Source organism: Chiloscyllium plagiosum, chromosome 47, assembly GCF_004010195.1.
Source record: "Chiloscyllium plagiosum isolate BGI_BamShark_2017 chromosome 47, ASM401019v2, whole genome shotgun sequence".
Lineage (NCBI taxonomy): Eukaryota > Metazoa > Chordata > Chondrichthyes > Orectolobiformes > Hemiscylliidae > Chiloscyllium > Chiloscyllium plagiosum.
The window spans coordinates 8,198,926-8,211,942 of record NC_057756.1 but is presented as its reverse complement, the minus strand read 5'-3'; the positions used below and the strand labels follow the sequence as shown (position 1 = coordinate 8,211,942).

The following is a 13,017-nucleotide window of genomic DNA, read 5'->3' as shown; positions in this document are numbered from 1 at the left end:
GGTCGGGGAGTCCAGAACTAGAGGGCATAGGTTTAGGGTGAGAGGGGAAAGATATAAAAGACACCTAAGGGGCAACCTTTTCACGCAGAGGGTGGTACGTGTATGGAATGGGCTGCCAGAGGATGTGGTGGAGGCTGGTACAATTGCAACATTTAAGAGGCATTTGGATAGGTATATGAATAGGAAGGGTTTGGAGGGATATGGGCTGGGTGCTGGCAGGTGGGACTAGATTGGGTTGGGATATCTGGTCGCCATGGACGGGTTGGACTGAAGTGTCTGTTTCCATGCTGTACATCTCTAAGACTCTAGATAGCAACCATCACCTAGAAAAAAATTCATGTCAATGTTGCTAAAATTAAAAATTCATGCTCCTATATTCGAAAATGATTGTTCACCTTGCAGACTGAGTTTTGATCTTCAAAGTTTACTTTACTCTGTCTATATTGTTTTGCATCCATTGTCTTTGTGTAAAACTGTCAGTCATTTGTCTGTCTTAATTCTGAACAAGTGTGTGTGTGTGTGTGTATTTTGCTGTTCTGAAGGGGTAGAGTCTCAGTTGCATTGTAGTAAATTAGAAGTCCATTAATTTTTCTGCTCTTATTGAAGTTAAGTGTGTTCCAATAAATAAAGCAACTTTTTATTAATTACAAAACCTGCTGTAGATTCCTTTTATCCAGTCAGATGAATTGGTGGTCTAGTTGTGATCTTTGGTGATTATTTCATGAACAGTGGGGCATGAATATCAGCTCACTCAGCAGTGCAGGTGTCCCTTGATCACATGGACAGCAGCTCACTAGCACCTTCACAAGGGTGAGTTAGGGATGACCAATAAGTGCTGGCCTAGGCAGTGATACCCACATCCTGTGAATTATTTCTTTTAAAAGGAAAGCTTTTGTTAAATTGACCTTGGGCAGATACTGACCTGGCCTGCCATCAGACTGGATTTCCAAAAGCCTCTGTAAGGGTCTTCCACCTCCATCGTCTGCTATGGAGCAGTTTATCCCCTCAAACAATTTTCCACCTCTGATGGTGAGAGTGTTGGTCATCAAGGAGCTGTTTGTGACTGACTGTGCTTCATAGATTCCATCTGATCCCGTCTCACCAGTGCTTCCATCTGGAAGAGCCCATGTGACGTTAACAGTGGAGTTGGTCTGGACCAGACACAGGCAGATGATGTAGGTCTGATACTGGGTACACCTTGACTCTGGCAATATGACAGCACCATCTGTGAGACACAGTAAAAACAATGAGTTCAGGGGGACACCATGGTGTTGTAGTAATGTCACTGGGCTGGACACCCAGTCAGACTCACTAACGCCCTAAGAACTTGTTTAGGAACCACTAAGAGGTGGTTCAATTTAATTTCACATTATGCAATTCTCAGGGACAATGATCATGTACCTGGTATTCCTTATTGTCAAGCTCCACCTGGTTCCCTTTGTGATAAATGCCATAATGCCATTTAGCTCCAAAGTCATAGCAACATAGAAAATAGGAACAGGAGTAGGCCATTTCGCCCCTCAAACCAATTCTCCATTCAATCGGATCATGACTGATCATCCAACTCACCGCCCTGTTCTTGCTCTCTCTGTCCATACATTCTGATTCCTTTAGTCCCAAACACTTAATCTTCTTCTTGTAAGCATTCAGTGATTTGGCCTCAACTGCTTTCTATGGCGGAGAATTCCACAGGCTCCCCATGCTATAGGTGAAGAGATTTCTCCTCATTTCTGTCCTAAAAGGACTACTCTGTATGTTTACACTGTGATCCTCAGATCTAGCCTAACTGTTTACCCTCTCTAGTCCTCTTAGAGTTTTGTAGGTTTCTATGAGATTCCCCCCTCATTCTTCTGAACTCCAGTGAGTATAGTCTTAACTGATTCTACCTCTCTTATGTCACCTGATGAAGGGTTTATACCCGAAACATTTATTCTCCTGCTCCTTGGATGCTGCCTGACCAGCTGTGCTTTTCCAGCACCAGACTCTTAGAAAATGTGAAATTGTTTTAAAACGAGGATTAAAAGTACTCACATTCTGTGGGAATATGAACAGGGAGAGACTGTGAGCTGCCCAGGCTGTTTGTTGCAACACAGTAGTAGGAGATTTCCACCTCAAATCCATAAGGAACAGTGATAGTTTGACCAGATAATGTCAGATTGGTGACATTCCCTTCGGAAATCTTGAACCAGTTGAATCTGTGGACAGCTGGATTCCCATCACTAGAACAGCTTAAAGAAATGGTCTTTCCTTTTCCTGTTGTCATTCTGACAGACGTATTGCGAGGAGAATCTTTCAAATACAAAATTATCAACACGTTAAACTCTGAGCTAAAGGAAGGAGTGCAATGGAATATTCCTCACTTGCCTGGATGGATGCAGATCCAACAACACTCAAGAAGCTCAGCACCATCCAGGACAAAGCACCACATCCACAACCATTCGCTCCTTTCACCACCAGTCGTCAGCAGTGTGTTCCATCTGTTGTGGACCAGGCCAGACCCTCTCAAAACAATTCAAGAAAGTAGCCCAGACCCTAATTTTACTCGTTGTTTTAAGCAGGTGTAACACGGATATTCCAGGAGGGATGTAGCTGGTCAACCTACTTAGTTTTAAATGAAACAGAATTTATTTGCAAGAATACCGAATGAAACACAAGCAAAAGAGAACAGAATACAGAATAACTTAACCTCTCGGAAAACCCAAACAGATTATTTCAATTTAATGATGCTATTCCAAATATTTGCAACAATCCCCACAAATATCCCTTGGCGCAAAAGGTAAAATCCAATACAGGGTCTTACAGGAGAGGAAGGATTAGCATGGAGCTGCTTCTTTGAGTCCAGCAGCTTCACAACTGCCTGACTGCTTTCAGTGAATAGCTAGACTGTCAAAAAACCAAACCAAACCAGAGAAAAGCTGAGGTGGGAGAACTGGCCACCGTCCTTTCATTGTATGTGCTTTTTTTTAAACTTAAAAGCCTTTTGCCTGAGGCAGTATCAAATTGGCCTTAAAACCTTCAAACTTAAACTTTTCGGAGTCTGTGTCTTTTACCACTTCTCTGAATAAAACGCCAAGGACAGCATAACCTTGTTAAATGAGCAGCATCACCATACGTCCATAAGGTACACTGCACAACTTCCTCAAGGTGCCTTGGACAGCACCTTCCAAATCCATGACCCCTTCCATCTAGAAGGACAAGGACATCAGATACATGGGAACACCACCCCCTGAAAGTTCTCCTCCAGTTTGTTCACCATCCTCACTTGGAAACATCGCCGATCCTTCAATATCACTGGCTTAAAACCCTGAAACTAACTACCCCCTTTCCCTTAGTTTGGAGAGTCTCAGAATTGTTACCATTCAGAAAGAGTTCTCCTGTTCCTCGGATGCTTCCTGACCTGCTGTGCTTTTCTAGCACCACACTCTTGACTCTGATCTCCAGCGTCTGCAGTCCTCACTTTCTCCCACAATTCAGAAAGGCAATCTCCTGCCTTTTCCCCATTACCCAACATATTGTGTCTGTTTGAATAAACGTCCTATTTCCTCTCCAGTGTCTCAATTGAACCTGCCTCCATCACAATTTCAGGCAGTGCATTCCAGACCCAAACCTCTCTGTGTGATAAAGATTTTCTGTGATTTACATTTGCTTGTTTTACAAAACATTGTCAAACTGTTCCCCTTGTTTGTTCCTCTGTTTATTAGTGGGAACAGTTTCTCCCTTTCCACTCTGTCCAGACCACTCATGAATCTCTCCTCAGCCTTCTCCTCTCTAAGGAGAACAGTCCCAACTTCTCCAATCTACCCTCCTTGCTAAAGTTTCTGTTACCATTCCTGGAATTATTCTTGTAAATATCTTCTGAACTCTCTCTCCAGTGCATTCACATCATTCCTATAATGTGGTGCCCACAACTGTACACAATACACAAGTTGAGGTCTAACATGTACCTTGTACAGTTGAAATCACTTCTTTGCTGCTGTACTCTAAGCCGGAATGGGACTATTTGGCGCCGCCCTTTTAGCGCCAATCATTTGGCCCTGCCGTTTTGGCTCTAAACTGTTTTGGCGCTCATTACTTTGGCACTGAGCTGTTTTGGCGCCAATTCAGAATAAAAAATGTCTTGTAGACCACGTAAGAAATTAGTTTTTATTGCATTGTAAGAAATAAATCTAATTCTTTTTTATTCATTATTTTTAACCTATCCATTATAAAAATGAATTTCTACATTTTGCTACATTTATCAAACACATATAGATAACCATTGTGTGAAAATTTTGGTTCGTCTCTCTTGCTTAGAATGTTTTCAGCCATTTCTGCTAGGCGCTGTTCAAGAAAATACAAAGAAAATTGTATTACAGCTTTCCAATGTGAAGACAGAAGGGCTTAAGTATCATCAAGGCTATTAACAGTTGTTAAATGAGAAAATGATTGCAAAACGAGATTTGAATCTACAGTGGGTCATTACAGCTTTGACTATCAACTCTTACTAGTTGAGAAAATTACATCGGGTCGTTAGTCATCCTCTCTTCTTTAACCAAACAAGACTTTTTTTCAATTCTGAATTGGCGCCAAAACAGCTCAGTGCCAAACTAATGAGTGCCAAAACAGTTCAGAGCCAAAACAGCGGGGCCAAATGATCAGCGCTAAAAGGGTGACGCCAAAACCTACCCGACGCACTTTAAGCACCTGTTAATGAAACCTATGACATTGTATGCTCTATTAACTGCTCCTCACTGGTCCTGCCACCTTCCATGCTCCTGTACATACTTCTACCCTTTATTTTATCTCTCCATGTTCTTTGCACCAAAGTGTGTATGTGAGCCAACACATATATCTCATACTTCTCCTCATTTACCTCATCTGCCACTATTCCATCTTATTCTGAACTTCACACTTACCAAAACCTGAATTAACCCATTGGAGTTATTTAGGGCTGCCTTCTATTGGTGGCCCCTCACTCCCATCTCCCAGCTGGAAGCATCCTCTCTACATCTCCATGAATTTTAAAGACCTCAATCAGGTCATTCCTTCGCCTCCTCATTCTAAAGCTAACAAAAACATTAACTCCACAGACACTGCCAGCATTTTCTGGTTTCATTTCGTCCTCAACCAGCTTTTTTCTTGGAGAAAGGAAACCCAGCCTTTTTTTTTGTTTGAAAATGTGTTGCTGGAAAGGCTTGTGCCCGAAACGTCGATTCTCCTGCTCCTTGGATGCTGCCTGACCTGCTGCGCTTTTCCAGCAACACATTTTCAGCTCTGATCTCCAGCATCTGCAGCCCTCACTTTCTCCTTTTTTGTTTCCCCTGGTAGTTATAATCTCTTAGTTCTGGAATCGTCCTTTGTAAATTCTGCACCCAGTTTAAAGTCTTATTTCTGTTCCATTAAATGCATTCTGTTCCATTTTAATGTATTTGATAATGGTGAGCCTGTATCATTTTTACATCACTAACTGATCCTTGGGAATAAAACTGAGTGCCTTGCGGGGGCTGTTTGAGATGGCAGTTAATTGTCAACCACATCAATATCTGGGTAGGAATGACAGATTTAGTTGGACTGAAGGGTCTGTTTGCATGCTGTATGATTCTATGACTATCTGTGACTGTGATATTAGTGAACCCAGTAGGTTTGTGTAATAATTGACAGTGGTTGCATGAAGATGCTTTTTTATTCTGCGTTTTTGTTGAATTTTGATATCACCATCTGACATGGTAGGTTGGAATGTCATGTCCCCCATGAGGATGAGCTGGGGTGGGGTCTGGATTATCAGGCCAGTGACATTTCCTGTACACCGCCACCTCTACTGTTTCAGTGATGAGACCAGTTCTCCAAATGTGTTCAGGGCACCACACAGCTGTAACAACACCATTAACTTTTGTTCCCAATTCCCATTGGAACAACCATCAACAACCCACTTGCATTCCAAAGCACTTGCTACACCTGAACCCTGACATTTTTTTTGACCCATGTTCCAGGAATCATCCGAGAGAGCGTTAAAACTTCTGAATGACAGAACACTGACTGAAAAGGTATTCGCTTCATCCGGAAGCTTCAAGGTGATGTGAAGTTGTTTTAAAACGAGGATTAAAAGTACTCACATTCTGTGGGAATATGAACAGGGAGAGACTGTGAGCTGCCCAGGCTGTTTGTTGCAACACAGTAGTAGGAGATTTCCACCTCAAATCCATAAGGAACAGTGATAGTTTGACCAGATAATGTCAGATTGGTGACATTCCCTTTGGAAATCTTGAACCAGTTGAATCTGTGAACTGCTGGATTCCCATCACTGGAACAGATTAAAGAAACGGTCTTTCCTTTTCCTGTTGTCATCCTGACCGATGTGTTGTGAGGAGAATCTTTCAAATACAAAATTATCAACATATTAACTAGTGGGATAAAATCAGGAGTCTGATGGAATACTCCCCACTTGCCCTGGATGGGTGCAGCTCCAACAACACTCAAGAAACTCAACACCATCCAGGACAAAGCATCCTGCTTGGTTGGCATCACATCCATAAGCATCCACTCCCTCAATCATCGACACTCAGTAGCAGCAGTGTGTACCGTCTACAAGATACATTGCTGAAATTCACCAAGGTTCCTTAGACAGCCCCTTCCAAACCCATGACCCCTTCCATCTAGAAGGACAGGAGCACAGATTCGTGGGAACAACACCCCCTGCAAGTTCCCATCTGAGGCACTCACCATCCTGACTTGGAAATATATCATCTGGTTCACTGCGTCAAAATCCTGGAATGCCTTTCCTAAGGGCATTGTGCATTGTGGGTCTGCCTACAGCAAATGGACTGCAGCGGTTCAAGAAGGCAGCTCACCCCCACCTTCTCAAGTAGCAGTAAATACTGGTCCAGCCAGCTTTACCCACATTATGTAAATAACTATGCAAGAGAATAAGGTTTAACCACCAGATATAGATAGCAATTGAAAATAATAATGAGCTGCAGACAACTTCAAGTTTAGTATGTGTATAAACTGCGTTGGTCCCTGACCCGCAGATAATTTTACACAGAATTACAACAAAACTACAACACAGGAACATTCCTCTCCTCTCCATGCCGGTGTTTCTGCCCCACACCAGCCTGCTTCCAACCTCTTCAGCATCTGCCATCCCTATCACCATCTCCTTCTCTCCATTTCTCCCTCATCTGTTTATCCAACTTCTCCCACTCAAATACATTGAAATAATTCACCCCAATGCTCCCCTTAGGAGTGAGTCCCACATTCTCCCCCCACATTTCTGTGGGAGCGAGTCCCACATTCACTCCCCCCCCCCCCCCCACCTCACACTCCCTATAGAAGCGAGTCCCACATTCTGCCTCCGCATTACCCCCTCCCACCCTACACTCCCTGCTGGAGCAAGGCCGCATTCTCCCGCCTCCAAACTCCCTGTGGGAGCATGTCTCACATTCTCCCCACCCCCACTCCCTATGGGAGCGAGTACCACATTTCCCTCCAGCCCACTCCCTTTGGGAATGAATCCCACATTTATACCTCCTGACCACTTTCGAGGGAAAGATGTTTCTTCTGAATTGCATTTGGATTTTTTAGGGAGTGCATTCTATGATCGGCCCCCTGCTCCCACAACTGGAAACATCTTCTCTATGTTTCCCCGATGGAAAACCCTTTCAGAATTTTAAGCACCTTCGATCAGGTCACCCATCAGCTTCATCAAGCATCAAGACCAAAGAGCCTCAGATTGTTTAGTTTCTCCTGATGGCTATAACCTCTCAGTTCTGGCATCATCCATTATAGATCCTATTTGCACCTTCTCCAATGCCTGATTTAATACAAGACCAATGCAATCTCAATCAGAGGCAGCAATATGTTACCAATAACTTACATTTCACACTCAAGGTGACTGAGTTGAACACTCGATGGTTCGTTTGAGGGTAGACACATGTACAGTGGACAATTTGATTGTGATGCCTGTATGAAGGGTTAAAAGTCAGCACTGTGGAAATCTCGTCCCCGCTCTCTATGGTGTCACTCACTGAGGAAGACGGCAGTTGACTCCAGGTCAGTTTGGGAGGGTTATCAGGGCACGTGTGGAGGGCTTTGCAGATGATGTGTACCAGTGTCCCTTCCTTTATATCCTCTGGGAGTAACATCTTGGGACGGTCAGGAGCATCTGTAAAATGGGAAGAGCCAGATGTTAGCATCCATTAGAAGGATGTTGGGGTTGGTTCTATGGCATTCCGTCAGAATTCAGAATCTTAAAAACTCAAGGACTTTCAGCCCATCCACTCCGTGCTGGCTTGCCCTGTAGAGCAATCCAGTTAGTCCCATTCTCCTGCTCTCTTCCCGTCATTCTATGAGTTTATTTCGCTCAAGCATCCATCCAATTTTCTTTTGAAATCACTGACAATAACCCCTTCCATTCCACCTTCAGCTCCGCCATTCAGTATAATCATGGCTGATCACCCAGCTCATCCCCTGTTCCTCATTTTCTCCCCCATACCCTTTAATCCCTTTAGCCCTTATTATCATATCTGACACCTTCTTGGAAACATTCCATGTTTTGGCCTCAACTACTTTCCGTGATAGAGAATTACACAGACTCTCCACTCTCTGGGTAAAGGCATTTCTCCTCATGTCAGTCCTAAATATTTTACCTTCTTTGCTTAGATTGCCACCTTTTGATTGTGTACTACCCTGGTCATTGGGAACATCCTTCCTGTGTTTACCCTGTCTAGTCCTGTCAGAATTTTTAAATTTTCTTTGATATCCCCTCACCTCCCCAACTCATTCTTCCAAACTCCTGTCTTTCCTCACAAACCCCCCCTCTGTATCTCTTCCACAGAAGCTTCAATCTGTCTCCCCTGGTCCTTGTATCATCAGTCACCCGTTACACAGTGATTCTGCTGTGTAGATTCTTCTACATAGATTCTCCTCTCTAGATTCTCCTCTCTAGATTGTCCTGGGTCGTCTTTTCTCCAGTCTTCTGCTGCACAAAATTCTTATAAACAGGTACCTTTCAGAGAGATATTCTGCTAGCAGTCTGTGTTCATTGGTGCTCTTTGCTACTCTCCTCCTAACTGTTCAAGATGTCTGATTTTATACCCCAAAACATTGGATCATTTCATTGGTTTGATGTCATTCAAAACAGTAAAATTCAACTTTGATCAGATTTTGGTATCTAGGGCATAATTTAAACTGGCCGAATTTGAATTTGTTTTGTACCATGGTAACGCAGCATCAGCTGTTTGTGTCAACCAAATGTTACATTTTTAAATCTTCCAGCACACTCTGAGCCTCTCTAGGTCCGTGCCAGCTACCACTCTGTCTTAAAGGTACAGTACAGATCTACACCTTCATAACAATGGAAACAGCTTTCCTTTGTTTCCCTGATGTAAACCTGTCCTCAATCTGCACCACCTTGGTCAGACTGCCCCCAGTCTCCTTCACTGTGAGGGGAACAGCTCTAGCTTCTTCACCTGAAACCTGTCACAAAAATCCCTGCTCCCGGGAACCATTTGGTCAATCTCTCCAGCACCATTTCCAGAGCCTTTGCATCTTTATTGTAGTGACTGGGAGCTCAGGTCAGTACTGAACTGGAGCTTGAACCATCCACTTCTAACCGTGCAGCGATCTCTCTCTGCACTCACCCCAAGTTCAGGTTCAAAGCAGAAGGGACCCATGTACTGTTTCAACCACTTTATTAGTGTAATCTTTCAAAATGGGTATGTCTGTCTGTCCAACTACAATTGTTTGTTGTCTGTTTTCTTTCTTTGTTAGTGCTATCAAAGTACATCACTCCACACTTCTCAGCACTGAACTGACCCTGCCATTTCTCTGCCCAGATCACTGCTCCCTTGCACAGTTCTCCTTGAATCTCTCTTCCTGGTGACCAACCACGGTGGCAAGGTCTGTATGATTTTCAAAACTTCAAATTCAGTTCCACTGAATGGTGAAAATGTTCAAAATAGCAATAGTCTCTCCTCTTCTGAATCTCCAAGTCCCTCCACACAGACCTCCTCTGGTTCACAAGCAGTGATATGGCAAATGCGGGAGCCAATATAACTGGCAATTATTAGACTCATCTACCGACCTGTCAATAATACAGAAATCCCTCAGTACTGACCTTCTAACAGTGCAGCCTTCCCTGAGTGCTGACCCTCTGACAGCGCAGCACTTCCTCAGTAGCTACCCTCTGACAGTGCGGCACTCTCTCAACACTGACCTTCCCACAGTGCAGTGCTCCCTCTGCATTGACCCTCCAACAGTGCTGCACTCCCTTAGCATTGACTCTCTGACAGTGCGGCATACCCTCAGCATTGATCCTCTGACGGTGTGGTGCACGCTCAGCACTGACCCTCTGACATGTGTGGTGCTCGCTCAGCATTGACCCTCCGACAGTGTGGTGCTCGCTCAGCATTGACCCTCCGACAGTGCTGCACTCCCTCAGCATTGACCCTCTGACATGCAGCACTTGCTCAGTACTGACCCTCCAACAGTGCGGTGCTCCCTCAGTACTGACCCTCCAACAATGCAGCGGTCCCTCAGCACTGACCCTCCGACAATGCAGCAGTCCCTCAGCACTGACCCTCTGACAGTATGGCATTCCGCCAGCACTGACCCTCCAACTGTGCTGCATTTTCACTGTACTGGCCCTCCAACAGTGCGGCACTACGCCAGTAGTGACCATCTGACAGTGCAGCATCCTGTGAACAAATCAGTGAGATATCTCCTGCAGTGAGACCTGAACACACAACTTTCAGTCTGACCCATACCCCAATGGATTGTTACAGGGATTGGGGCTTACCTAGAACCTGTAGCTGGATTGGTTTTGTGAAGGTGTGATCATCAAATCCCTTCACATCCACATAAAAGTAATAGTTGTCACTGTCTTCAGGTCTGAGGTTATCAATCTTCAAGGAGCAATCCTTCTGCTCCAAGTCCCCAATTATATCTGTGCGTCCAACAAAGATGGACATCCTATAATTGGGATCTTTGCTGTAGGCGATAGTGTATTTCCATGAGTACCAGTACTTAAACCAAGCTCCGTGCACGGCCTTGTAAGTGTGGGACGGAAAGTCAAATGTACAAGGTATAACCACACACGACCCACTGATGGCCTTTCGATCTGAAGTTGTCATTGTCCATTCTTCTGTCGCCACATCTGAGTAAGAGAGACAGAGAGATAGGGAGAGGTATAGGGCATTACACAACCAATTATCATTGAATTAGGAGACAGAGTACAGAGGAGGCTAACATGGATAACAGCAAATTAGTGTGAATGAATATCTGAATCTGGAACAGAAGTTGGCCATTCAGCCCCTTGATCCTGTTCCACCATTCAATAAGGTCATGCCTGATCTGTTTATGTTTAGAATTCCACATTCCCAACTATCCCAATAACCGCTGATTCCCCAGCCCAACAAGAATCCACCCCGCCTTAAAAATATTTACAGTTCCCACTTGTACCATTGCCTGAGGCAATGAGTTCCAAAGTCACATACATGTTCTGTTTTAAAATGGCAAATTTAGCACAGAGCCATAAAAGTGGATAAATCCCCAAGACCTGATCTAGTGTATCCCAGGGTGCTGTGGGAAGTTAGGGAGGAATTTGCAGTGCTCATTCGGAAATATTTGTATCATCTATAGCCACGGGTGAGGTGCAGGGTGACTGGACAGTGCCATTGTTTAAGCAAGGCTGCAAGGAAAAGCCTGGGAACGATAGACCTGTGGGTGGTGGCTAAGTTGTTGGTGGTGATTTTGAAAGTTGGGATTTAGATGCATTTGGAGAGGCAATGAATGATTAGGGACAGACAGCATGCTTCTGTGTGAGGGAAATCGTGTCTCACCCACTTGATTGAGTTTTTGAGGAAGTAACAAAGAAGTTGATGAGGGCAGAGCAATAGACATTGTTTACTTGGACTTAGTAAAGCCTTTGACAAGGTTCTGCATGATAGACTAATTAGTAAATTTGGATCACATGAGATTCAGGGTGAGTTTGCCAATGGGAAAGAAAATCGGCTTAACAGCAGGAGATAGAGAGTGGTGGTGGACGGTTGTTTTTCGGGCTGGAGATCTGAGACCAGTGGTGTTCCACAGGGATTGGTGTTGGATCCCCTTATGTTTGTCATGGATGAGAATATAAAAGGCATGGTTAGTAAGTTTGTGATGACACCAAAGCTGGTGGCATCATTAATAGTGAAGATGGCTGTCTAAGATTCCAAAGTGATCCTGATTGATTGAGTCAATGGTCTGAAGAGTAATAGATGGAGTTTAACTGGATAGATATGAGGTATTGCATTTTGGTAAAACCAACAAGGGCAAGTGTCATACAATAATTGTAGGGCCTTGGGTAGAGTTGTAGAACAGAGGGACCTACAGGTTCAGATGCATAATTCTTTGAAGTTTGCATCACATGTAGACAGGGTAGTTAAGAAGATGTATACTACACATGTAGACAGGGTAGTTAAGAAGATGTATACTATGCTTGCCTTCATTGCTCAGACCTTTGAGTATAGGAGTTGGGAATTCATGTTGAGGTTGTAAAGGACATTGGTGAGGCCTTTTCTGTAGTACTGTGTGCCATTCTGGCTGCCTTGTTATAAGAACATCAGAAATAGTAGCAGGAGTAGGCCATCTCCACAGTTCAGTAAGATCACGGTTGACCTTTTCGTGGACTCAGCTCCACGTACTCGCCTGCTCACTAGAATCCTTAATTCCTTTACTGTTCAAAAATCTAAGTTTGCCTTAAAAAAAAAATCAGTGAGGCAACCACAACTTCTTCACTGGGCAGGGAATTCCACAGATTTCGGTGAAAATGTTCCTCCTCAATGCAATCCTAAATTGGCTCCCCCTTACTTTGAGGCTGTGCCCCCTAGTTCTGGTTACACCCACCAGTGGACTCAACCTCCCTGCTTCTTTCCTATCTATTCCTTTCATAATTTTATATCTTTCTAAACTCCAGTGAGCATAGTTCCGGTCTACTCAATCTCTCCTCATAAGCCAACCCTCTTAATTCCGGACTCAATCTGGTGAACCTCCTCTGCACCC

General features: G+C 44.0%; 1 protein-coding gene across 2 annotated transcripts in view; it reads right to left on the bottom strand.

The window, feature by feature from the left end:
• Nucleotides 1–13,017, bottom strand: part of LOC122544193 (myelin-associated glycoprotein-like) — a 57,028-nt gene that overhangs the window by 15,793 nt on the left and 28,218 nt on the right. For both annotated transcript variants that reach the window (XM_043683245.1, XM_043683244.1), the window contains exons 3-7: nucleotides 10,775–11,131; nucleotides 7,853–8,140; nucleotides 6,093–6,350; nucleotides 2,032–2,289; nucleotides 923–1,225 (exon numbers count right to left, since the gene is read on the bottom strand). In XM_043683245.1, the coding sequence (XP_043539180.1) occupies nucleotides 923–1,225; nucleotides 2,032–2,289; nucleotides 6,093–6,350; nucleotides 7,853–8,140; nucleotides 10,775–11,131 (1,464 nt within the window). The remainder of the gene's footprint in view (nucleotides 1–922; nucleotides 1,226–2,031; nucleotides 2,290–6,092; nucleotides 6,351–7,852; nucleotides 8,141–10,774; nucleotides 11,132–13,017) is intronic.